The 27,279-nt window shown below is 45.9% G+C and overlaps 2 protein-coding genes across 9 annotated transcripts in view; one reads left to right on the top strand and one right to left on the bottom strand.

The window, feature by feature from the left end:
• KLHL22 (kelch like family member 22) overlaps positions 1–7,066 on the bottom strand; it is a 29,997-nt gene extending 22,931 nt beyond the window's left edge. Inside the window, exons 1-3 of one of the 5 annotated variants that reach the window (XM_087705943.1) lie at positions 6,997–7,066; positions 6,205–6,568; positions 4,553–4,718 (exon numbers count right to left, since the gene is read on the bottom strand). In XM_087705943.1, coding sequence (XP_087562069.1) covers positions 4,553–4,718; positions 6,205–6,431 — 393 coding nt within the window. In that variant the 5' untranslated portion in view covers positions 6,432–6,568; positions 6,997–7,066. Of the gene's footprint in view, positions 1–4,552; positions 4,719–6,204; positions 6,931–6,996 lie in introns of those variants that run through there. The other 4 variants (XM_014072741.2, XR_015695549.1, XM_087705944.1 and 1 more) reach the window with 4 other exon arrangements.
• A 47-nt stretch (positions 7,067–7,113) lies between these two features.
• MED15 (mediator complex subunit 15) overlaps positions 7,114–27,279 on the top strand; it is a 37,918-nt gene continuing 17,752 nt past the window's right edge. For 2 of the 4 annotated variants that reach the window (XM_087705939.1, XM_087705936.1), the window contains exons 1-6: positions 7,114–7,253; positions 12,247–12,334; positions 13,130–13,181; positions 13,772–13,801; positions 14,111–14,326; positions 23,186–23,445. In XM_087705939.1, coding sequence (XP_087562065.1) covers positions 7,198–7,253; positions 12,247–12,334; positions 13,130–13,181; positions 13,772–13,801; positions 14,111–14,326; positions 23,186–23,445 — 702 coding nt within the window. In that variant the 5' untranslated portion in view covers positions 7,114–7,197. Of the gene's footprint in view, positions 7,254–8,500; positions 8,590–12,246; positions 12,335–13,129; positions 13,182–13,771; positions 13,802–14,110; positions 14,327–23,185; positions 23,446–27,279 lie in introns of all 4 variants that reach the window. The other 2 variants (XM_087705937.1, XM_087705938.1) reach the window with 2 other exon arrangements.

Below are 27,279 nucleotides of genomic sequence, written 5' to 3'. Positions count from 1 at the left end.
ATACAAACCGACAAAATACTGGCGCATAATACACCAGACATCACACTGGTTGAGAAAAATAAGGTCACAATCATAGACATCGCAATACCAGGTGATAGCAGGGTCGCCGAGAAGGAACATGAAAAAATCGCAAAATACCAGGACTTAACAATCGAAATTCAACGACTATGGCACAAACCAGCAGTGATAATTCCAGTGGTAATTGGCACACTGGGTGCTATTCCAAAAGCACTGGAATTACATTTAAAACGGTTAAAAATTGACAAAATCACCATCAGTCAAATGCAAAAAGCCACACTGCTTGGATCTGCACGCATATTACGAAAATACGTTACGACATCCTAGGCCCCTGGGTGGGGCCCGACTAGTAACCAATGCCAAATCCGGCGAAACAACTAGCCGCTGTGATACAATTGTATAATAATAATAATAATAATAATAATAATAATAATAATAATAATACTGGACACAAGCTGATTTGGACCTTTTGGACCGAAAAACCAGGAAACTAATGACAATGCACTACAGTTTACACCCACGTGGTGATACTGATAGACTATATCTGCCCCGAAAATCAGGTGGCAGAGGATTATTACAAGTGAAGCAAACAGTTGAAGAAGAAAAACATGCACTGGCTGATTATTTAAAAGAAAGTCAAGAACATCTATTAATTGAAGTAAAGAACAAAAAACTACTGAAGGCCCAACAGACGAAACAAGAATACAGAAAAGATGTGATAAAATCAAGAATGGAGAGTTGGCAGAACAAAGCACTGCATGGCCAATTTCTGGAAAAAATAAAAGATAAAGTGGACAGTGAACAAACTTGGTTATGGTTAACAACAGGCACATTAAAGAAAGAAACAGAGTCACTAATCCTGGCTGCGCAAGAACAAGCTATCCGCACAAATGCCATTAAGGCCAAAATCGAAAAATCCTCTGATGATGCCAAATGCAGACTTTGCAAAGAAGCTGATGAAACTGTTGATCACATACTCAGCTGCTGTAAAAAAATCGCGCAGACTGATTATAAATTGCGGCACAATTCAGTAGCACAAATGATCCATTGGAATTTGTGCAAAAATTATAATATTAAAACAGCAACAAACTGGTGGGAACATCAGCCTGAAAAAGTCACCGAAAATCAGATGGTCAAGATCTTGTGGGATTTCCGTATACAAACCGACAAAATACTGGCGCATAATACACCAGACATCACACTGGTTGAGAAAAATAAGGTCACAATCATAGACATCGCAATACCAGGTGATAGCAGGGTCGCCGAGAAGGAACATGAAAAAATCGCAAGATACCAGGACTTAAAAATCGAAATTCAACGACTATGGCACAAACCAGCAGTGGTAATTCCAGTGGTAATTGGCACACTGGGTGCTATTCCAAAAGCACTGGAATTACATTTAAAACAGTTAAAAATTGACAAAATCACCATCAGTCAAATGCAAAAAGCCGCACTGCTTGGATCTGCACGCATATTACGAAAATACGTTACGACGTCCTAGGCCCCTGGGTGGGGCCCGACTAGTAACCAATGCCAAATCCGGCGAAACAACTGGCCGCTGTGATACAATTGTATAACAATAATAATAATAATAATAATAATAATAATAATAATAAAAAACAACTAGTCTGAAATATGGTGAAGAATAACCTTGTTGGATGTCATGTCTTGCTTTTGAAACAATTTTGTGTTATCAGTTGCCAGGCAACTCTTGAGTTGGTAACAAGGATTAAGATCACCCAGTGTAAGGAAAACATTAATACAATGTAATAAAGAAAAAGAAACAAGCATGTACAGCAGGCTCACCTCACTTCCTGGCTCTGCTCTTGGGAAAAGGGCAAGCTTCCTCAATGGCCATTTGGCAAGTGGCTTCCTCAGGCTGAGAGGGATAAGAGCAACCCCAAGTCCCCCAGCTGGCTTTGTACCTGAGGTAGGGTTAGAAGCCTGGTTTCTAGCCTGACAATTGCTGGCTCTCTGGTTCCAATAAAGTGGTGTCATTTGATTGACAGGATCAGAAGCATGCCCATTCTGTCAGAACATACTGGATGCCATGAAGGCCTGAACACCAGCAGCTTGGCTTGCACATGGCATCCAGTGCAGCTTATGCACTAGCAGTGCTGTGTGTGCACACCTAAGTACACCCATAACCATTTGTACCGCCACATTCTAGGCCGGCTGTAGCTTCTGAATCTCTTTATAGGCAGATTCATGCACAGTGGGTTGCAACAGCCCAATTGTGGAGCTTTTTATCCCCAAAACAGGCACAACTGGTGCACATGCCCCACTCCCAGCACCCCAAGTTGGTCCAGGTGTGAAAAATCTCCAGAAGGGATTCATTATTGCTTTCATGACATTGATAGGTAGGGTATGGTTAATGCCACACCCGGGCACTGGCTAGGGGATCCAGATAATCTGGTACCTCTAGGACCCTGTGTGACTTTCTAGTACCGTTGGTCCAGTGATGCCTTTTTTGAGGGAGAGATGGACCACTGCTTCTTCCCTCACTGAAGAATAAAACCATCACTGCTTGGGTTCTACCATTCATTATCTCTTGACCAACCATGGGGGAGATGGCTCTAATTAACTGACAGACACACAATTCTGAGGACCCCATTCACCTCGAGACTTCATGCTTTGCTCAGATTGTATCTCAGTCACCCCAAGAGAACCTGCATAATTGGGGCCACGCTTAGACTGGACCCAAGGGATTATTCATCAAGGACTTTGACTAATCCTCCCAGCAGTTCTGCAGATGTTCCTCTCACCCTTTTCTTCCTAGTTCAGATCAGGTCACCTTAACTAGAGCTGTTGGCTAGCCCTCAGCAGATGGAATAAGAGTGGAAAAATAATTACCTTGTTACCTTTATTACTACAATGCCGTCCTTAATGTAGACTCTTATAGATTCCCTCATCTCTCTCTAGTGGTGTTCTGGATGTCTCTTTTGTTTCGTTTCCAAAAGCTGTTTTGAAAACCAGCAAACCCTATGAGGTCCCTAAACAGGGAGAGGCCCAGAGGTGTCACCCTCTCATTCTAGGTAGTGACTAAGACCTCAGGTTGAATTCTGCAGTAGAGCCTCAGGGAACTTCCTCTGAAACCCAGCGGAGTCTTCCAGGACCTGGAGAAGGCCAGCTGAGTAGGATCACCTCCCTAACGTGCAAAGCCACACCAAAGTGATCCAGAACAGCCAGAAAATGGTCTGATCATGACAAGAGGTCAATATTAACTTTATTTCTTTTATTTCTATCGCTGCTCAGTTCAAAAAGGGAAGGAGATGAATCACATCCAAGGTGGCCATGAATGCCTGAGCTGCCAAGGGATACAAAGTCTCTCAGCATCGCAAGACTGGGAACCTCTGCCACCAACGGAGGAAGGGAAGCCGCTGTGCCGCAGAGAGGCTGCTGCAGTAGCCACAATCTCATCGGGTCCCTGGAGCCCAAGCTCACGAGTGGGATCTCAGAACCAGTAAATGGTGGGGCCTTGGACTGCCATAAGACGATAATAATTCACTGCTGCCAGGAGTTGCTGCTGATGCCACACCTGAAACCCAGGTAGAAGCATCTTCTAAGAGGGGAGTGTCCATCCCAGTTCATTCAGGCATGTCAAATTGACTCTCTCATCTATGATAAGGTCCTGGATGAGGGAGGCCTTGTTGCAAAATGACCTGGTATTTAGAGCCGAGGATCGGTTGACCTGCTCCAGGGCTGAACCCAGGGAGCTAGAAAAGGCCCTACATGCATCTTCCCACCATTATCGCCTTCAGCCTGAAATCATGCGACTCCCTGCCCCATCCCTCCATGAGCCACTTTTCCTCAGGTCTAGGAGCCCTTCCAACTTCAAGGCATTCTTCTGCCAATCCTTACAAAGCCTCTGCGCTGCTTCTCTCCAAGCTGGACGATTACAAAGCCTTTGACTACGGACACAGCTTGGGCTTTTTCAGCAGTGGGCCGCTCTAGAGAAGGGCCGGCATCTCCAGACGTAGCACAACATTTTTACCAGCTGCAAACCCGGGTTCATGCTCAACTGAAGGCACGCTTACATGCCAAAAGCATGGTGTTCTCTGCCCACAGGCTGAGATCCACTGTGGATGCCCTGCTTGTTCACCCTCCTGAAGAGCAGGAAAGGGTGACCTTTGGGAGGCTGGGATACTTTTTCTTTTACCATGTGGGAAAGCAGCAAGATCCAAAATGGGAGGGGCTGGAAGGGCTGTAAAATGGGCTACAAATAGAGATAGGGTACCCTCAGGATATATAAACAGATTTCACTACCATCCAGGGGATTCGGGGGTCTTTATTATTACTTTAGCATGTAAAGGAATTTCAAAGTTCCAAAAATTTTAAAGCAATTTTTATCACACCACTAGCACTTATGTCAGACAGATCCCTAGCGGTCTCAATTACCTAGGGCTCATAATGCCATTCTTGAGAAGTGTGCCATGTTTCAGGCCAAGAAAACTATCTGATCTCTCTTAATAAATGAAGAAGCTGCCTTTCTTCCCCAACACATCTCACATCTTTTAGAGCTGCCAAAGCTCACCTGTAGCTGACAGGATGCAGCTAGAATTTCTTGCACATTGTTTAGGCCAAGTTCCAAGTCCGAAGTATATATGAAGTTCAGGATTTTACACATGGCATTATACGATATGCCCTGAATATGAATTTCTTCCTGTTCCATTTCTCTGAGTCCCCCAGCAAACATTCCCCTACAAAAGGAAAGATCTTCTTTCAGTTACTTCTCCCAATCAAAAGTATAAAGACAACATGCCATCATGCAGTTTTTAAATTCATCCTTGCGCTGCTACAGAAGTGGCAAGGCGAGCTGTGCTGACAGGAGGACCCAATTCTTATGGTCCACTCAGGCATGCATGGGATGATATGTCAGGCTGGGTTCCGCCTCCTCTGCACACAACTAGCTTGCCACGTCTGGGACTTCTCTCTGAGCTAAGTGATAGCAGAAAGCCCGAGCGAGATCAGGATGATAGAAACACAGCACAAAAGAATGGGAATCCGTGGCCTTAGTAGAAAGATAAAGAGAACCTGAACCTGAGCTCAATTCAAAGCCAGGTTGCATTAACAGATGCCCAATGCTCTAGTTACAGGAAACAAAAGCTTGGCTCTATTCTGTGCAGGTGAGGTTCTCCAGAATCTGGAATCTCATCCCTCGCATAAGAGAAGATCTGCCAGGATTGTGGTGGAGAGAGAACACCTGGAAACTAAGTCATGGGAAGAAGGGAGCATATTTAGTCTACAGATTAAAAGGTAAAGATAAAGGTTTCCCCTATCCAGTTATATCCAGATCTGGGAGGTGATGTTCGTCTCAATTTCTTGCCCGAGGGAGCCAGCATTATCTGAAAGTATTTCCATGGTCATGTGACCAGCATGACCACACAGTGAGGTGCATGGAATGCTGTTACCATCCCATCAAAATGGTACCTATGGTATTTATCTACCTGCATTTGTGTGCTTTTGAACTGCTAGATGGGCAAGAACTGGGGCAGGTAACAGGAGCTCACTCCATAGTGCAGCACTTGGGTCTTGAACCCAGAATGCCAGCTTTCCAATTGACAACCTCAGCATCTTTAATCACTAAGCTCCCACGCTCCCCAAGCTACAGATTAAAGGGAGGCACAATTACAGCCCACACAACTGGAGAAGGAAGGGAGCAAATGCTCTGTTTCCTCCAGGGAATATGCTACAACTAACTTCAGGAACGCGCACAGCAATTTTAGATGCCCATTGTGGGAGCTGTTTATGTAAGAGAAAACACTGATTTAGTTACTTGAAGTTTTTTCTAGGTAAAGCTTCTAATGATAAGCTGAGCAGCCATGTCAGCATCCTGCACTGAAAAGAGAATGGGCTTCTTCATGCTCCCTTTGACTGATTCCATTGCAGAATTTTGTAAAGGAAGACACAAAAACAACCTTGCCAAAGCAATGGACCAAGCAACATCCACCTTTTGCAAATACTCCTTAAACAGGCAGAAAGAGCATTACAGGTAAGAAGCAGGAAGACAAATGCTAAATTTGGTTTGATTACATTTGATTAAATCTAATGATTAAATTAGATGCAACTTTGCTTAATCACCAAGCATATAAAAGTCAGAGTTTGCCAGTTTCAAACAGCCGTGTTTTACTTTTCCATTGCTCATTTCCAGCAATTTCAGATTTTAATTTTATTACAGGCACAGACCTGAAGTAATCACAGGATGCAGCTAGGAGGATGCGATGAGCCTCAATGGTCTTCCCCTCCACATGCAGAACAACATCGAAGAGGATCCCGCGGTCCCGGAGAGCCCCCAGGCCACTCAGCAGGGTCTGGGAGTGCCCAGCGCTATGGTAGGTCTTCCTGGAGCACTTCTTGGTGAAAGGCTCCAGGGGGATCTTGAGGGGCTCCATCTCCTCCTGCTGACCTGCCATCCTGGGCAGAACCTCCTTGGGAATCAGAGGACACAGCACCTGGGCTTCCCTGAGGAGCAACTGGTTTCACTTAGGCTGATTTCCTCATTCAAAACCTTTGTTGCCCATTACCATGAACACAAATTGCAGATTCTTATCTACAAAAAAAAAAAAAAAGATTATGGAATCTTTTATGGGAATGACATTAGGCTGCTTCCATCTTCAGTCAATGGACCCTGCTGCCTGCCGCCTGCCCCCCCCCCCCATTTTGGCCTGTTCAAAGAAGAAGCATCTGTAACAGCCTGTCATGTCACCGTCGGAGTCTGAATCTGCGAGGGAAGATGAGCTGGTACAAGAATTGACAGCGATTGAGAGGGCAGACCCGCGCTCGGCCGGCCCATCGCTCGGCGCCTCCTGGAAGGGCCGCGGGGACTTTGGCGGCTCCTCCAGCCTCCTGGGGGAGTCCGCCCCCAGCGACAAGCGCCGCGTCTCTCCGGCCCCACTGGCGTGCCTGCCCCGGCCAGAGGCTCTTTGCACAGGCCGGCCTCGCCCACAGCCGCCAACCCACCGCCCCCGCCGCGCCTACCTGGCCGGAGACGGGGTTCCGCGGGCCCGCCCAGCGCCGCACACGCTCCGCCCGCCACCCGCGGAGTCGGCCCTGCCGGAAGCAAGAAGCGCGGTTGCGGAACTCCACTTCCCGGCGTGCCGCGCGCGCGCCCGCCCACTTCCCGCGGCTCTGCGGAGGCGCTCTGGCTCGGGCGCCCGTTGTGGCGGCGGCGGCAGCGGCATGGAGGAGAGCGAGTGGCGCAGCGCCAACTTCCGGCAGAAGCTGGTCAGCCAGATGTGAGTGGCGGGGCCCTGGCCTTTCGGAGCTGCTCGGGGGAGCCCCGCGTGGCCCGACCTTTGGGCCGAGGGAAGGGCGGCCCGGGGCGAGTTCGGGGCGCCGAGTTGGCGGCTGACCGGCTTGAGGCCGAAGCTGGGCAAGAGCTGCCTGCCGGGGCCCTGTGGGAGGCAGCGCAGAGCCTCCCCCCGCGCCTTACCTACAGGGAGGGGCCCGGCCAGGTGGGAAGTGGCGGCAGGTGAGGTTTGGCCCGTCTTGCAGGCAGACCTGCCAAGATACCTGAAAAGGTCGCCCGCCCCTCTCGAATTCAGGTGAAGGCCTGTTGCGAAGTCTTGCTGTGAAACAATGTTTTTAGGACAGGAGCAGAATCTCTCATGGTAACCCAAAGATTTCCTCCTACTTCTGTAGAAACCCCCAAGAAATTATTATTTTACAATTTAGTCAAATTAAACTTTCCTGGTCATTTGTTCCTTAGATAAACCTAAAGCTCTTGATTCCCTGAGAATACTATATGTAAAACTAATATTAAATTAAAGAGGATTGAAGATATTTATAGGCCAAACTCAGATATGATTAAGCAGCTATGATTCATATCCCTTAACTATTTTAAGCGGCATCAAGGAGATGCCTCTTTTATCACCGCTATCATTTAACTTAGCCATAGAAGCATTGTAATAGCACTCTGATCCAATAATCAGATTTGTGGAGTGAAAGTGGGAGATAAGAGGTAGGCATCTTTTAAATTTATTTGTAGATGATACGATTTTAACTCCCAAATGCTTCTTATTCAGCTGGCAATTCTAAGGAGGAGTTAGACGTCAGGACTCCAATTAATTTTTATAAATCACATCTGGTATTTTTTACATTTCCCTCAAAACACAAAAAGGGCTACTCTGGGTGGCTTACAACAGTGAAACAATTTTAAAAATTTCCCCTTGGAAGTTGATGCAGCACATAAAAGAAAAGCACATTTGTGCTAGTCTTTGGTAGAAGTTGGTATTTTATGCTTCAGTTGCAGGGATCCCATTCTAACAGAGTTCACCGAATCTTGTCAGAATCAACACAGAATATTTTATTTTGTAGTAGCAAACAACAGTGGCAGTAATCAAAGTGATTCCAGCCTTTGATGTTTATGGTTTTTTCCCCCTTCCGTTGCACCATGTCTGATTCTGTGAGATGGCTTGGATTAATCCTTGCAGTTTTCTTGGCAAGGTTTTTCAGAAGTGGTTTGCTATTGCCTCCTTTGTAGGACTGAGAGAAAGTGACTGGCCCAGGCAGGACTAGAACTCACCATCTCTCCATTTCTAGTCTGATGGCTTCACTATGACACTAAAGCAGGTATCAATATTTATGTCAGAGCATTCTGTTAATGTGCTCAATTTCAATTAAATCAGATAGCAATGTAAAGAGAGCTCTAAAACTTTCTGATTTACTCTCCCCAAAGAGCAAGAATAGCTCCAATACTGGTGACATGCAGATGTTCTCTGCTTACTCGGGATTCTAGAAAACTAAAATAGTTATACAAGACTTTGTCATTAGCAAACATTTTCTGGGCTTACAATTGATTCCCCAACTTTTTCTTTCTTTGCACTTAATGCCTGAAGATGGATTACTGGATTAACTTCAAAGCCTTTAGTTGGCATGGCATGATTTTTAGTAAATCAGCCCCCATTCCTTTCCTCTCTTTGGTTTTATGAATGATGAGGGATGCAGCTAATGAAGCCTATTTCTTGGCTCTGGTTGATATTTTCAGAGCCAAATGATCAGTTGCAGCAATAACTTTACAGTGGAAATACCTTTAATTCCCCATATTAATGAAATTTCCCTTCAATGCACAAGTTCATGTGGTTTTAAGGAGAAATTGGGAGAGAGAGACAATTACTGACACCATCATCACAAATTAGAGGGGCTTCTCAAATGGATTGTTCGTTCTTCAAGCAGGCAGTCCTGAAGGTACCTCGGCCAGGTAGGAGCATAGGTAAAACCAGACTTTAAAATTACATCTGCAAACCTGTTGGCAAATGATGTGTGCTTAAGGAGCCTTGTGCCAAAAGCACATGACTTTCACCAGCTTCAGTTTCCAGTGGTCAGTAAAGACAGCCCCATTCAGAGCGCATTGGACTAACTGAGCACCAATGAAAATGCAAGTTCCTATTGCAGCGCTCACTCGCTCTAGATCAGGCTGGAGCTTCCAGAGGTCCTCTTGGCCATGACCTACTTGTCTGCCCAGGGCAGCCATGGCGCCACAGGATTCCAGCAACATGGACAGGCTCTCTTTCAGGCATGATGCTGACCATTTTAGAAACAAGGTTGGACAGGGATATCTGTTATCCTCCCAATACAACCACCAGAGTTCCTATTTCCTGTATTGAATGGCTCCAAAATTCTGGAAAGCAGGTGGATTAAAGAGTAAAATGTATTCCTTACTTATTTAAGAGACCAGTTTTGATCCTTAAGTTTTATCTAAAATGTCTTTCCTGCCAATTCCTTGAAGAATGAAAAAGGTTTCTACCCCTGTTCCAGACTGGCACATTTTTGAGGCATCTTGGAGTCAGCTAGAGGTGTAAAAAAGGGTGTAGAAGCAGGATGGCATGATGCTACAGGGGGCAGGATCTTTGAGAGGAGTGCCTGATAATTATAGGGAAACCTGCAGCAGTTCCAGTCTGGTTAATCAAGGCTGGCTATTGCTTGTTTTCTGGGAAGAGTTGGAGTCTCTAACTCTTGAGGAACTGATTCATGTGACTGTAAATGGTCAGATGTATGTTAGATCTGTGCCCCCCCCCCTGACTGAGTTAAGGCCTCTTGGGAAGTAGGATATGGTGGGGTCCAATTGGTGGTAAATTTGTTTTTTAGTAAGGGGATGATCCCTTGATGGAGAAGTCCACCTTAAAAATATCTCCGGAACCAGCAGTATTAATATCCATCCAATCTCCAGCTTTCCCTTTTGGGGGAAGGTTGTTGAGCCTTAGGCATTCACATTGCAGCTCTAGAGGGCCCTGGAAGAAGTGGATTAGCTGTCTTTTTTCAGTCCAGTTTCAATCCTGCTTGTAGCATGGAGTTATTTGTAGCATGGAGATGGAGATGGCATTCAGAGCCTGAAGACCTCGTTCTGCCATTTGGCTGCTGGATCTATGGCAGACTCCCCCTCCCCTCCCCACTTCTGCTTTCCACCCATCTTTTGGTTATCATATTGATGTATTCTTGTTGTATTATTTTTCTTTCTTTTATTCTATTTTCTGTTTATACTTTTTTCATTTCCTCCATTTTATTGTTGTAAGCTGCCAAGAGTAGTCCCATGGGGAGATAGGTGGCAATTACATTTAACAAATAAATAAATAAATAGATTGCATTTGTAATGGAGCCAGAATAGGGATGGTGCAACGATTGTGGTTTGACCGACTCCAAATTCACATCAAATGCAGATCTCTTAGCAGCCTTAGATACCATCAATCATGGTATTCATCTAGACAAAACAGAGTGAGGGCAGTATGTTGTCTCAGTTTCTAGAGGCTGTTCAGTCTGGATGGAAAGAAAGAAATTGAAGCTGAACTGGAGCAAGACCATCTTGTTCCAGGAATTTATTAATATCATTTTTAAATGGAGTTGCATTTCCCCATGTTGCAGTGTGCAGTTTGGTTTTCTTCCTGGAATAGTAGCTGTTGCTTGAGGAAGCAGATAGCAGCTATGGCCAAGAAAGGCTTTGCACAGATCTATCTGTGTACTAATTGTGCCTTTTCTTGGATCATGGTACCCTATTCATGACCACTCATAGCTTAGTCAACTTCCTTTATGAATTGTGACATGTACTGATAGAAGAGAACAGATGTTAACAATGGATGAATGCGCCCTTGGAGACTATCCAGAAAACACAGCTCATTCAGAATACAGTGGTGTGAGCGGAAGTGGTTACTGGTGGGCTTCCAGATGGAGTCAAACATGCTGGTTGCCATCTGCATGACATAGAGCCATCCTGTTTGCAGGATTGCCTGTTTTCAGTTGAATCTGCCTGTCCAGCAAGACATAAGTAGGTGGGCTGTGTGGTCTTCTGGCACGAGGGAGGCATGTGTTTTGGAATGTTCTTCCCCCTCAGACTGTCCAGAAAGCCTTGGAAGTTTTCGTGCCAGGATGTCCATGAGCCAGCCATTGGGTTGAATGGTTTGTGCGTAGTTGTACAGACCTTTCTGTTCCTGGGTTAATTTGCCTATATTTATGTCTCTCACCCTTGGAACTCTAATTAGAGGAGTCCAGTATCCTCAGCTTTTGGGGTAGGGGGTTTCCTCTGATCCACCCTCCCCAATCCGAAACATTGAGATGCCCTGACCCAGAATTCCTCCTGCCAGAGAAGACTTTATCTCAGTGAACAATGGTGAGTGTCATGGCTTCTTGGTCCAAGTGAGCTGTGCAGCTGCAGTTCCTGATATGTCCCAGCCTCTTGTGGCTTTTAGGCAAGGAAGCATACTTCTGCATGGTGACCAGATTGAGTCCAGAGCGTGGGCTGTGCTACCTGGGAAGTGAATGGGGCTGGTGCAGGAGAGCCCGGGCATCCATTCAGTGGTCCAAAATAAAATAAAAAAGCATTTTTAAAAAAGGAAAGAGATCCAGGCCCTGACAGGGGCCACCAATCTTCCCAGGAGTTCATTATGGCTGGGTGGGGTGGGGGGGAATCTACTGAACAAAATCCACAGCTGTTTTCCGAGTGTTTTCTTTATAGCAGTTGTGAAGAGAAGCAGGTAGAGCGCCAGGCCCATTCACAAGAGAAAGGTTACAATAGACATGTTAAGTTTTAAGTACTAGTACTAAAATAAGAATAGATATAAATAATGAATATGGTGATAAGCTTTAACTGTTATGACACACTGTTTAATGAATGATGAAATGTTTGTATTAAAAGAAAAACCCAAGTATTTAAAAAGAAACCCAAGAGCCATACTCTAAATATTGGACAGTTGTCTCAGGCTGCCCCTGCAAACCTGAGCAGATTCTTGTTTCTTGCAGTGAAGATGCCATGAGAAAGGCTGGCGTTGCTCACAGTAAGACCAGCAAAGAAATGGAAAACCATGTTTTCATGAAGGCCAAAACGCGGGTAAGCAGCTCCTTTCCTTGCTGGAGGAGACAGGTGGGAGGGAGCTCCCTGCAAGGAGAAGTGACTGGCCAGTGGTCCTGCAGTCGAGGTGACCCCCAGCGCAGGGGTTCCTTCTGGGGGGCATCAGCCGTGGCTCTTCCCTGCCTGCCGGGGTTCCTGCTCTCGGCCTGGGGCCACAGACAACGAGGAGGAGGAGATCTGCGCAGGATGGAATTTAAGTTTCTGAAAAGGAGCCTCTGCTTGTATGTTGGAAACCCTTCTTAAAGGAGAAGAGGTCCTCCTCCCTACCACAGGCCAAAAGGAAGCATATCCTAGTGGTGAAGGTGCTGGACTAGAAGCAGGGGGACTGCAAGTGGATGGGAAGCTGAAGGGTCAGAGTAGGGACGGTGCCCCATTCCCCCCAGCTCAGCCAGCTTCCCCTCCGTCACTGTAACCTAGAGTGAATTGATGATCTACTCCTCCCAGTTCTGTGGTCAGAGATGTCCGGGACTGTATGGCACGCAGTGCAGGAGGGTTTGGGGAAGGCGTGACCGTGGGTTTCTGTGCCCCATGGATCGAGGAGATAGGAGAGCAACAGCCAGGTCCCACTGGATCCAAGGAGAGACCCCTGGAGTCCACCAGGCCCTTTGGCTCCGCTGGTGGCTGCTCCTGCTTGGACCACCCTCCCACCCTCGGGGCCTTTCTCCCCTGCTTCACAAAGGCCTGCAGGCCCAGCCTGATGAGGCAGGAAGTCCCGTGAGCCCTCGCCTGCCTCCCTGCTGCCTTCCATAGCACATTTTCCTTATCTAATTCCAGGATGAATATCTCTCGCTCGTGGCAAGACTCATCATCCATTTCCGGGATATTCGTAAGTAACCCTTTGTGTTTCTGTGGACATTTTTCCTGGCTGGGAAGGAGCCAGAGTGGGGAGCTCACACCAAGTGGCTGCACCCAACCCTTCCCCAATTGGAATTTGGAGCCAGGTTCCTAACAGCTGAGAAAGCACTGTAGCTGGGCCTGGTCCAGGAGAATTTTGTAAGCTCTAGGGAGGGGAGTGGGGGAAGGAAAGGAAAGAAGCAAGGAGATAGAGATGCAAAAGCCAGGCCCAGTCTCCCAAGTCCTCCCTTTGAAGGGTTTCCATAGCTGTGATGGGAAGGTGTATTCTCTCCTTTAACCTTTGAGGTTCCTATGTAATAATAATAGTGGTAATGTAAACACTCAGCTCGTTTCGGTTGGCCTAATTCCCCCCCCCCTGAAAATGAATCCTTTGAAGCCCATTGGAGGAAGAGCCCAAGATTTTAGGGGCTCCAGCCCCCCACTTTTGCATTTTCAGCTATTGATTTAAAAGATCTCCTACTTTAAAGGAAAGTCCCATGTTCCCAGCAGAAGCCCTGTTGGCCAACTCAGGTTGTTCGGTAAATCTGTATATGTGCAACTGTTATCCTTTTTTTTTCCTAGACAACAAGAAGTCTCTGGCCTCCGTCAACGGTAAGGAGACCCTTTTCTTTGTCCCCTTCCTTTGTAGTGATGCTTCCAGGGCCTTTTCCGCTGTGCCATGGCCAGAAAGTGAAGGCCAGCCTGGAGGGGTAGGTCTCCTGGAGTCCCAGAGGCTGCTGGATGGAAAGAGGAAATGGCTCTGAAAAACGCATTCTGGCACCCCTTCAGGCTCTTCCAGGGTTGCCAGAATCAGAACTCTGCTTCATGGAAGACGGGGCAGGGTCTGGGACCGGGGGAGGGAGGGAGCGGCTGCATCTTCAGCTGAGTTGGCAGAACACCTGTCTGTTCTTTTCTTCCCAGACCCAATGAATGCGCTGCAGAACCTGACTGGGGCTCCTCCAGCAGGACCAGGGGCCATGGGGATGGCTTCCCGTCCTCAGGGAGCTTCCCTGGCCGGGATGAGTGGGCTTGGGCCCCCCATGGGACAGCCAATGAATCTCCCAGGGCAGCAGCCTCCTGGACCTGCCGGGATGGCCCCTCACGGCATCCCCAACATCTCTGCCACCAGCCAGCCAAGTAAGTATTTGAGGATGACCCTTGGCCTTGGGGAGGCTCCCTCTGATGGCGTTGGGATTGGGTGGGGGGCTCCCCCGGAACTACAAACACTTCACTTCTGTAGAGAAAGACAGGAGAGTCTTTTTAAACACAAAGTTGTCCCTCTCTTCATTATAGGACTCCAAAAGCGTTGATATGGTGTCATGTTATTGCTTACACGTCATCTGAAAGGAAGATGAGTTCAAATAAATTTTCAAAGGAGAAAGTTAATTAGGACACCTTTATTACAACTTCTGTCTCTTTCCAGATCAATAGAGATGTTCAGTCTGTTCTAAATATGATCTTATAAAATATTAACAATAATATTTTGATTATCATTGCATAAATATGTTAGGCATTATGAAGAAAGGAAAAAAACTGGGAAATTATTGGCTTAAATAGATTAAGCAAAGTAGTATGGTGCCATTTATTTAAGGTGGACATAAACATAGGCCTATATACAGTGCATACATATACTATCAGGAGTGGATTTCAAAAATTTTTACTGCTGGTTCTGTGGGTGTGACTTGGTCATTTGATTGTGGGTGTTGCTTGTTCATCATGTGACAGGGCGGGCATAGCATGGTCATGTGACTAGTTGGTCGTGTGACTGGATGGGCGTAGCTGGTTGGTCATGTGATTGAGTGGGTAGAGCTGGTTGGTCATGTGACTGATTGGGTGTGGTCACTCACGTCAAGGGGCACCTTGCCTGGCCTCTCCTCATTTCAAAAGGTCTCAACAAGATACAATTTCTCTGTCTATTTATTTACTACTTTTGAACATCCAAAATATACTATTTAATCCTATATATATGCCATATGTATACATACATATTACATAATACAGAGTGTGTATAGGCACCCAAAAATATACATTACGTACTATATATACTGTATGTGTATGTACACTCACACATTGAGTTCTTCTAAAACTATACCATTCAACCTCATTTACTGCATTGGGAAAAACACACCCAGAGTCCACTTTCTGCTACACATTTAACTATAACTTCTGTATATTAAAACATTACATACGTCTTCAGATGTTCTTCTTTAGCCTGTTAGAGGCACAAAAATAATCCAGACAATATAAGGTTTCCTGCTGGAGCAGAGGGTTAGACTAGATGGCCTCCAAGGTCCCTTCTAACCCTGCTATTCTATGATTCTGTAAGGATCTTCTACTGGAGCAGGGTGTTGAACTAGATGATCTCCGAGATCCCTTTTAGCCCTGAAACAGTTGTGCTGTTTCAAAGGGTCTTCTGAAGCCACCTCTAGTGCCAGGGTTTGTGGTTCTTCCTCTCCTTTTTCTCTCTCTCCCCCTTCCTTCCTCTCTCCCTTCATGTATCTATGTATCTATCCATCCATCCATTCATCCATGAAACTACAGTATATGAATTCATTTTTCCTTCCCTCTTTCCCTTCCTTCCTTCCTACCTACCTACCTACCTACCCACCCACCCACCCACAGATTCCATACAGCTTTCTGGACCCTTAAGGCAAACCAAATACAAGTGGTCCTCGCTTAAGGGCCGGTTGCTTAGCAAGTGTTCTAATTTACAATTCACTTCCCCAGAGCTACCTGACCTGTTTTTGGAGTTTTGACAGCCATGCACGCATGCACGCGTGCACACACACACATATTTATGACCAGTTACAACATCCCACACAGTTATGTGACTGAGGTTTTTTACGTTTTTTGCCAGTTTCCAACAATTCCTTCTGGTTTCTGGTTAAAAATGCCCATTGGGGAAAATGGACTTGATTAACAACCACAGTGTTTGCTTAATGACCACAAGGTTCACTTAATGACCACAAGATTCACTTAAACAGGTCTCTCTCTTTCTCTCATCTCTTTCTTTGTCCCACTCCATTTCTCATCTCTCTCTTTCTCCTTCCATCTCTCTTAGTGTTAGTGTTTTCTCATCTCTCTCTTTCCCCCTCCATTTCTCTCTCTGTTTCTCATCACTCTCTTCCCCCCCCTCTCTTGTGTGTTTGTGTGTGTGCGCGCCCATGCGCGCAAGCCTCATAGTGGACAGAGCCATCCACTTCCCTGACACAGGATGTGTCGCGGCCCTGAGCGCCAACATCACAACTGGCTCTTCCTCCCCCGCCCCCACTTTTGTTGCGGTTGCACTCTCTTCTTCTTTCCCCCTCCCCCACAAGCTTGCCATTTCCCTTGCAGCGCGTGCAGGGCTCGAGACTTTCCCCTTTTCTTTCTCTTTAATGGCTGTAACGGAGAAGAAGCAAAAGCGACCAAATGGCGCACGTCCTTCCAGAGCAGTGGCTGCTTGGCTTGCCCTGACAGACCGCCTTTTTTCCTCCCCTCCCCTCGTTTTTTTAACTTTAGAGGCAGCATATACAGGCAAAGTCCGAGAGGCACCCGTGCATGGGCGCCCTGCCCTCTCCCCTCCCTTTGTTTTTCTGCCGCCCTTTTCACTCGACGGCCTTTGTACACATGCTGAGGAGTCACTTTTTCTCACCGCTGCCAGTGCCATGTAGAAACAGTTGCTGCCCTCCTCTCAACCTCCCTCCCGCCTTCACCCAAAGCCTTGTGCTGCACCAGGAGGCTGAAGATGGAATTTCTTTTTTTAAATTTTTTTTTAATTTTCAAAACAAACACAACAGAGAATCCTCCTTTTTTACATACTGTAGAAAGTGTATCAGTTGGTTATAAAAAACTTTCATGCATCTCTTCCACAGTCATCAATCATAATTCATATTAACTCAAGTATTTTATCAGATATTTACGCATATTGCCATCATCATACTTCCATTTTCATTTGACTACAATTGCTTAAACGTCCTTCATCATAAAATATATCAAGCTTTAAAATATTACCACATACTGGCATTTCATTTGCTATTTCTAAAATCCTCCAATAACACTGAATCCTTATAGCCTATTCTAGCAAAACATCCATAATATCTAGTAACAAAAATTTCTAATCCTCCTTACCAAATCACAGTTCACAATTTACATCCAGTTTCCTTATGTTGTACCCATACATATATATTTTCCTTTGTATCATTATCCCTCTTTTATTTAACTGTATCCTGTATCATAACATTTTCCCTCTAATAATCAAAATTTAACTAAATTTAACAGTTCTTTTTATTAGCCTTTATATATACCAAAAAGATTTCTAATCTTCCTTTCATGGGTACCATTCAAATATTCACATCCAATTATTACTTATCATAATAATACATATGTATATATTATTATCATTATCAATTCTTTATTTGACTATATTGTCACTAAATTTCACTAAGTTTAACTAGTTTTAAATTATCCACTTCCATCTATTAACCTGTATCTTTCCAGTAGCAAAACAGTCTCATGTCTTCTGCCATTTGTGGTATCAGTCCTCTAATCATCTCCTTAATCAAATTTGTATGGACTCTTAGCAACTCATTGCTTATTATGCCTCTCATGTAATTTTGATGCCCTTCTTCTGTTTCTTTAATCAGCTTATCTTTAATAGTCAGTGGTGTTATCAATGATGTTGCCAATAAAATTTCTCTCTTTAAATCCATAAATTCTTTTGTTTTCTCTTCTTCTGTATCTTGCCATCTGGGGTAGAGTTCCCCTCCATTTAATTCCTCTTTCCTCCATTCTTTCCATTTCCAGACACAAACCAATCACCATAGATATCAGCTGATTTAATTTATGGTCATTTTCCTCTTCGGTTTTTAGGACTGTAACCTCCACTTTTTCCACTTAATAAACACCTCCAACTTCTTCATCATATTTTACTGTTAGATGCTCTAGGTTTTCCAACTTCTTCTCCGTTCTCTCAAATGTATTTGATAATTTCTGAATTTCTAACAATATCTTTTGCAGGCTTAAAATTTCTTTCTGCTGTTGAGATTGTGCCATTATCTCCAGCTGACAAACACTGCTGCTCTGGCTTAGAAGGTTTTTAAGAGATTAAATTTACAATACGGTCTTATTTTCATTTTTCTCTGGTTAAGGAAGTTGAAATTTCTTTTTCCCCTTGTTGCTTATCTTGGCAACAGGACTGTTTCTCTCTGCCCCCTTTTCCAGCCAAAAAACATGCCCGCAGTCCAATGCCAGGGAAGGGCTTCGGCCCTCGCTACCAGCGGCTGTGACGGTGCAGCTGGATTAGCCTGCTGGCCTGTGACATCGAGCGTTTGGGGGAGTCTAGCGCTCTTCGTTCTGTCACCAGAGCTTCCACGTTCTACTCGGGGAATAAGAAAGCCACCCTGCCGCTTCACGTTCTTTAGAAGTCATTTAGAAGGACTGCAACACTGAGAGCATAACGCTCCTGGGGGCCATCTAGCCACCAACATCTAGCAGCATTATTATCCAGCCCCTCATTCCCCGCTAGCCGCCAACGAACAGAGGCAGCCATTGAGTCTCACGCTCAATTCAGGCAGCCATTAAAACGCTGTCAAAGGCTTTGCGTCTTTTTTCCTTTGATTGCAAAAGCAACTTTTGCCGAAAGAGCCTGAGGCCACTTTTTGACAGCTAGCCATCAATTGACCTGGACTAGGGAGTTGTGACTCTAGTAACAACTAGCCACCATAGATTGCTCAGGAGCTTTAGGTTTCATTCTTCTAGCGGGATTTTTTTAGGGACAGTGCCCTCCGCCTATTACAGCAGTGCGTGTAGTTTGACAGCAGGCTTTATAGCGGACAGGAAAAGAAGGGTGCCAAAAGCGGGGCCAGCCACGGCATTAATTGCACTACGACTGTCACTTGAGATGGCAATGACAGTGGCGACCAATGTTCCCTCTAATTTTTTTTTCAGTGTGCGCAGAAAAGTATAGTGTTTGAGCAGCACATTTTTATGCCTGAGCACCTGATTTTTTTTTGCTGGGCAGAAGGGAGGGGGAGGGAAAGACCCTTGGTGGCGTGGAGAGATCTCAACTTGTTAAATATTGCATGGCGTTCACTGGGGAGGGGGCTGCGCTTTCCACACCCACTCAAGGAATGGGGGAGGGGGGGGCAACCATCCAGGCTGGGCGCGTCTGCGGGCATTTGGCTTGCATGGTCGGGCTGGCCAGCCAGCTTGGCTGAGCAAAGGTGAGGCTTTCGCCAAGGGGTGGTGGGCAGCGATTGGGAGGAGAGGGGAGGGGGCGAAGCTCGAAAAGCCGCTCCCATCCCAAAGGAAGGAAGGAAGGACCCATGGCGGCCCCCCATCCCAAGTGGAACGGTGCCACACGTGCGATCCTAGCACAGTGTGACATTAAAAATCACTGTGTGGCAGTTGGAAACTGCTGTGCGGCATTTTCTTGTCAAGTGCGTGGCCGCGGAGCTTAGAGGGAACATTGATGGTGACGGAGGGAACTGATTTGGGGGCATGGCCCAGGCTAGCATACCACTACTGGTTTGGCTGAACCGGTAGGAACCCACCTCTATATACTATGTTGTGTATAGAAGCTCGCTCACTCACACACACAAACTGATTGTTTTGGTGTGCAGTGCCCTATAGTGTTGTCTTGAGGGAAGAAGTTTAAACAGTTTATGTCCAGGATGTGAAGGGTCTGTAGATACTTTCACAGTCTTCCTTCTGGCTCGTGCAGTATACAGGTCCTCCGTGGAAGGCAGGCTGGTTTCAGTGGTTCTTTCTGCCATCCTAACTGTCCGTTGAAGTCTGTGTCTGCCTGTTTGGTTGCAATGCCAAACCAGGCAGTTATAGAGGTACAAATGACAGACTCAATAATTCCTCTGTAGATCTGTTATCAGCAGCTCCTTGGGCAGTTTGAGCTTTCTAAGTTGGTACAGGAAGAACATTCTTTGTTGTGCGTTTTAATGATGGCTCTAATGTTATGTGTCCATTTCAAGTCTTGAGATATTATAGAACCTACAAACTTGAAGGTCTCTACTGTTCATACTGTGTTGTCTAGTATTGTAGAAAATGGTAGAATAGTAGGGCTTCTCTGATCTCTACAGTTTTGAGGTGTACAGTTCAAGATTGTTCTGACCGCACAACAAGGCTAGTTGTTCAACTTCCCATCTGTATGCAGATTCGTTGTTGTCTCGAATGAGACCAATCACTGTTGTATCATCTGTAAACCAGTACTTTAACAGAGGGATCTTTTGAGATGCAATCTCACAACACTGTCAAATAATTTACCAAGACTGTATCATTATTCTCATCCTTCCTAGGACCTATCTCTTCCCACTTATGATTATAATCATGTTGCTTGTATCTTTACAATTTATATTGTTTTATTTGTTTCCTAGTATGATTTGATTGCTTATTAGTAACCTATGTCTATCACTAAGTGTTATACCTTATGATTCTTGATGAATGCATTTTATTTTATTTTTCTTTATATACACTGAGAGCTTCCGCACCAAAGACAAATTCTTTGTTTGTCCAATTACACTTGGCCAAATAAAGAATTCTATTCTATTCTATTCTATTCTACAGTAAAACACATTCAGGTCATCTCCCAGTTGTCCCCTTCAGCATGGAAAGGAGGTTTGCTATAACCAGTGATATCCCCCCCTCACCCCCCCCCCCATACAAACACTTGCTGATTTATTTGTTGAGAGCTGATTCCTCAGCCTTTCAGAGTAGCTTCTTTCTTCTGGTCTCCTTTGTGAAGACTTTTCTGGCCTGATCGTACAGCGTTCTGTCTCCTTTCCTGTGGGTTTCCACTTTGGCACAACGTAGCTGCTTGCATTTAGCTCTGAACCAAGGCTTGTTATTACTGTGTGTTTGCATGTATCTGGCAAGCACATATAGGTCTTCACAGAAGCTGATATATGATGTTACGGTATCTGTGGGCTTATCCAAGTCTGCAGAGGTATCTTCGAAAATGTTCCAATCTCGGCAGTCTGTCAGAGTTCCAAATAGCATCCTCCATAAAATAAAAGTCTGAGGCAAAGGATTCCAATTTATTAGAAGAGCCATGTTGGCACATCTGGGAAACCCCGAATCTGAAAGCTTCCAGGTTTTCCCCACCCAGCTGAAAGTTCAAAACCCTTCCCCAGCACTCACATGTCCATCACGTGGCCCAATCAGCCACTGTCACCAAGGAAGATTCCTCCCATCTCCCATTGCCTCCAGTAAGACAGTTGACATGCTGAAAGGTTCTTGACTTAAGTTAGAACTGTTGAAATCTCCCATCTGAGTATCTCTTGAGCCCACATAAACTGGTCAGCTGGAGTTTTTAATGCATTGTTTATGCAAGCATGTGGAGGAATTTATGTTGCAAATAGAATAAATGCAGAAAACACTCATGGAGAATAAAATGGCTTGCAATTGATAATTAATATCTCTTAAGTCCACATCACACATCATAGAATTTCTTTAGTGTAGTTACATTTTTACACCATCAGTTGTTGATATAAAAGCAGAGACCCTCTCCCTTCTTTTGCCCGGATGTTTCTGCAATTTCAATATAGTCACAGAAAGCTGCCCATTAAGAAAATATTACTTGATCTCTTGAATATGACATACAAAGTGAATTCCGGAGAATAATAGAAAAACAATAAAACTATTAGAGAGCATTTCAACAAGGCTGCTGTCAGCTGTGCCATCTTGAAACGATGCCTCACAAAGAGTACAAGTCAGGGGTCCACCACAGAAGACAGGACCCAAGATGCAGTCCAGATGCAGAAAGTCCTCAGAGAGAGGCAACGCACAATGGCAGGGAGTGAGATGCAGGCAGGTACACTGGGGGAGGCAAAACCAAGTAGCTGGACTAGTGGACTACATTGTGTAAAACAAGAAGGCCAAGGTCCTGTGGGACTACCAGATCCAAGTACTAGCCTGCTAGTAGACCAGAAGACACAGTGGTGATAGATGGAGCAGTGTCAAGAGGCAGCAACTTCAGGAAGAAGGACCAAGGCCTGAAGGGGGAAATGGAAAGGATGTGGAAAGTCAAGGCATGTGTGGTCCCAGGGGTGGCAGGAGCACTTGGGCAGGGACTCCTAAGATCCTGCACAGAACCCTGGAGCCCTCAGGCCCCCGGGAGAGGACCTGAGGTTGAGGAAGACAAGGCTACCCTATGGGTGAGAAGGGTATTTTTATATGTGTGTTCTCTCGTTTTACATTGCTGAATACAACTGCAGTTTTTTTTTTAATTAAAATATATTTCTAGCTTATAAGAACTCTTCATAGCAAAAGCTAAGCATATAGAGCTGTGGTGGCGCAGTGATTACAATGCAGTGCTACAGGGCTAACTCGCTGTTCAATGAAGACCCAGATGGTTGAGGTTCAGATATGCTGATTCTGTAAACCATTTAAGGTTGTAAAGCAATGTGAAGCCGTGTGCTATTGCCAAATGTTGTACGTAGGTTATTTCAAATCCCATGATTTCTAACTGCAGTTTCCACTGCAAAATGTTGAGCTATTTTCTAGAGAGATTCTGCTCATATAGTAGGAAGCACATAATTGGGATTAGAGAGACTAAATTACCATTAGATGAGACATTAGCTTCCTCTTCCAGGGATGCTGGGGCATTCCAGGAGTACCCAAGGGGCTGTTTCAACATCTGCCTCTCTGAACATAGGCACAGGTTCTATCAATCAAGAATATTTATTTACTCCCCTTGTGAGCACCGTTGAAAGCAAAGCTCCTGAGCATGCCAGTGTAACTATACATCTTGTGAAGTCCAAGGACCTGATAATAATCCTGGGGGAGTAAAGGTCTCCCTCCGGCTGCCCCTTTGTCCATCAACATCGAAGCTTTGCTTCTCTCGCCAAGCACTTTCCCTGCCTCTTGGAAGCCCAAAGACTGTGAGGTCCAGGGAGGTGATGGCAGCCATGTCGGAGGGTCCCCCTTGTGCAGAGTCAGAGATCCCCCCCCCGAGGCAGTCTTGAGGCACTTTCAGCATGTGGCCCCTTGTGATTGTCTCTTCAGCCCAGCTCCAGCTGCAGCAGATGGCTGCGCAGCAGCAGCAGCAGTTCCAGCAGCAGCAGCAGCAGCAAGCCGCCCTGCAGCAGCAACAGCAGCAGCAGCAACAGCAGCAGCAGTTCCAGGCCCAGCAGTCAGCAATGCAGCAACAGCAGTTCCAGGTGCAGCAGCAAGCAGCAGCAGTTGCACAGCAGCAAATGCAGGTGGCACAGCAGCAGCAGCAGCAAATGCTCAAGTTGCAGCTGCATCAACAAAGCCAGCAGCAGGTGAGAGCAAAAGCTCCAACGTAACCCTCTCCCTCTTGCCCAGCACCTGGAGACAGGACAGCTCTGGTGGCCCCTGTGGGCATGGTGGGAAGGGGCTGAGCTGGCTCCCCTGAGGCCGTCAGTCTGACTGGGCCCAAGGGAAAGAGGGCTTGGTCCTTTCATAACGGGCTCTTTGGATCGCTGCTGAGAGCAGAAAAATGGACCCAGGTGGACTTTGATGCCACCTCTGTCTCTCCAGCACACAGGGAGCAGAACCTCTCTGGGGCCTTTTTTTTAAACAAATTTATTTATTTATTTATTTATTTTCAAAACAAACATATATTGTAAAAAGTTTATCAGCTGGTTACAAAAAGCTTTTGTGCATCTCTTCCACCGTCATCAAATATAATTCATATTAATTCAAATATCTTAACTCAAAAATTTACTATATTAACATCATCATACCTCCACTTTTATTTGACTATAGTTATTTAAACATCCTTCATCCTTAAGTATACCAAGATTCAACCCATAACCACATGCTGGCATTTCGTTTACTTATTTATAAAATCCTCCATTAACATTAAGTCCTCATATCCTGTTTTAGCTAAACATCCATAATATTTAATACCAAAATTTTCTAATTCTCCATGTATATAATTTATTATCATTATCCTTTCTTTATTTAACTATATTGTCAGCTTCTGCCTTGCTGTTGCTTCAGCTGCCATGAAACGGGGAGGGAGGGCTGGTATTTGGGAGGGGTTAATTGATGTGCTGGAGGAATGTTCTAGGATGTTCGAGATGCTCGGATGGCGCATGCGTGAGAGCTTCCCGCTTAGACTAACGGCCTCGACATTCCATCTTCGTGATGCCTGTTTGAAGTTATCTCACACCTGACACTTGAAGGACTTATGATTGGCCTGAAGCTATGATCCTAAGGGGTGGAGAATGGACTATTCTATATATCAATCGCTTTCGCGCCTAATTAAGTAGACTTTGCTTCGCAACTGCTCGCTTACCATTTATAATTAGTAAAAGTACTTTTGATTTCCAACCCATGGAGTCTCTTAGTCTTTCTTTCCTAATTATGTAATGGAGTGAAGCTGACAAGAAGCAAAGTCTACTTAACCCTTTCCAGGAGATTTACGTCTACCGTGAAGGGAGGAATGTCTTCACCGATCAGGGAAGAGGAGGGGGCCGCTGGCGGTGTGGATACCAGCGGAGCCGGGCCTCCCGAACTGTCGCTTCACGAGCCCGGACCTCCCGACCTCTCACTGCACGAAGATTTATTTCAACTACAAATTTCCAGCCAGCCTGAACTTCCACCCCCACGATGGTCCACTTCGGTGGGACAAAGAGAGGAAGCGACAAGCTGGAATGCAGGAATCACCCAACGGCAACCCCGACAACAAACGCTGGAGATGGGAGCCGTGAGAAAACCCCAGAGGAGTGAATTACCTGATTATTGGGGTCAAAGGTACTTTGGGGAAAGGAGTGGGGAGGATGAAAGAGACTGGAGGAGCTGGCAGCAACAATATCCACGCGCGCCGTCACCCCCTCCCCCTCGACCTGCTTCACCCCCTGTGGCTAGAGGTTTTGCTGGACCCGGGGGCCCACCTCCCCGAAGGCACCGGATGGCTAAAATCCCTCCCCTGCCTGTGCGGTACAATGGTGATTCTGCTAGTCTCGGCTCTTTTATTATGCAGGTTTTTAATTACATGGAAATTTATGGCCGTGATTTTGAGACTGATGGCATGAGGGTCAGAATGGTTCTCTTATCTTTGGACGGTGAAGCCGCCACGTGGTCCACGGCTTTACATATGTCTGGTTCCCCCCTCTTGGGGAATTTCAACCGATTTATGGAGGCCTTCCGCCAACGCTTTGATGACCCTTTGACGGAGAAGCGGAGCAAATTGAAATTTATAACCCTTGAGCAGGACGATAGACCTGTCGCACAATACATCCAGGAATTTCAGTGTCTGTCGCAATACATGAGAGGCTGGGGGGAGGACGCCCTCCTGGACAAATTTGCTTTGGGGTTAGATGAAGACATTTATCAGCAATGTGTCAATCGTAACCTGCCCAGACGTTTGATCACTTGGTTTGAACACGCTGCGGATGCGGAACTCGACTTAACCAGGCTCCGTTATGCTAAAGAGGAAAGAAAGAAGCGTAAGGAGAGAGCTGCTAAGTCCACCCCCCCCCTCCAGCCAGGAAATCGCTCTTCAAACGACGGGGGGAAGGGAGGGGGCCACCTTCAGGCCTCTCCAGACCTTTAACATGCTTCCGTTGCGGGAAGTTGGGGCACACCGCCCCCGACTGTCGTGCTAAACTGCCCATTTCTGCTCAACCCCCTCCCAAACATGAGGAAAAGTCTGGCAGAGCCTCCGAGAAAAAGAAGAAGGAAGCTGCTTTCGCTGTGGACTCCAACCCCCCTCATTTCGCCCAGGCATTGGAGGGAGACGCGAACGCCAACTCCTCTTCTTCTGAAGACTCCGATGACGACACATCGCCTCACTGGGTGAGTTCTAACAAAGGGCCCCTGCTAATCCCCATAGAGTTAAAAGTACCCCCTGAAGGACAACCAGCCACCCTTCATGCCTTGCTCAATTCGGGCTGTTCCCGGTCCATGATCAAGCCAGCCATGGTGGAAAAATTGGGCCTCAAATTACGCACTTTGAAAACCCCGATTGTGTTTTGCCAAATAGATGGATCTATTGCTGGGGGGGGGGGGGGGGCGCCCATTTCTTTACGGAGCCTTTGGAGATGAAGATGGGTACCCATACTGAACTAATTTCCTTTGTGGTTGCGCCTGGCATGGACAGACCGCTAATTTTGGGCATACCGTGGCTCCGGAAGTGGAACCCTCACATAAATTGGCGGACAGGCCGCTTACGCGTTCGCTCAAAGGAGCCTCCAGTGGGGGAGGGCTCTCCGGAGCAACCTATGACTGACACTCCTGAAGTGGCCGCTAGAGGGCAGGAGAGGATTGCAGGAGAGGAGAAAATTCCTAAAGAGTATTGGGATCTTAAGGAGGTTTTCAGCGAAAAATCTTCAGACAAACTGCCCCCCCACAGGCCTACTGACTGCTCCATAGACATTTTACCCGGGGTTAAACTGCCAAAACCCCAAATTTACTCCATGTCACCCAGGGAAATGGAGGAAATGCGTTCTTTCATTGACAAAAATTTGAAACGTGGTTTCATTGAACCGGCTCGACCCAAAGTAGCTGCCCCTGTACTTTTTCGTGAAAAAAAAGATGGCTCTCTTCGATTATGCTGCAATTTTAAAAACCTTAACGCTATATCAACTCATAATCTCTACCCACTCCCGTTGATGAAAGACATGTTGGCCCAGCTAGGGAAAGGCCGCATTTTTACTAAATTGGACCTCCGAGAAGCTTACTATAGGGTCCGCATAAAGGAAGGAGACGAATGGAAGACTGCTTTCAACTGCCCTCTTGGTTGCTTCCAGTTCCGAGTCATGCCTTTTGGCCTACAGGGGGCTCCTGCTGTTTTCATGCAACTAATTAATGAAATATTGCACGATCATCTGTACAAAGGAGTTATCGTATATTTGGACGATATCCTTATCTATACTCGCACATATGACCAACACGTCGCTCTTGTGCGCACTGTTTTGAAAAAACTCCGTGCCGCTGACCTTTATGCCAAATTGTCTAAGTGTGAGTTTCACCAAACTAAAATTGACTATCTTGGATATCGCATCTCACCAGACGGCATTGAAATGGACCCTGAGAAGGTGAGGGCGGTCACTGAATGGGACGCACCCAAAACTCGTAAACAGTTACAAAAATTTTTGGGTTTCGCTAATTTCTACCGTCAGTTCATT

The sequence above is a fragment of the Thamnophis sirtalis genome, unplaced genomic scaffold (genome assembly GCF_051295495.1).
Source record: "Thamnophis sirtalis isolate CommonGarterSnake01/CBP01778 unplaced genomic scaffold, rThaSir2_p1.2 scaffold_2, whole genome shotgun sequence".
Lineage (NCBI taxonomy): Eukaryota > Metazoa > Chordata > Lepidosauria > Squamata > Natricidae > Thamnophis > Thamnophis sirtalis.
The sequence above is the reverse complement of the archived record's forward strand: the minus strand, read 5'-3'. Positions and strand labels throughout refer to the sequence as shown.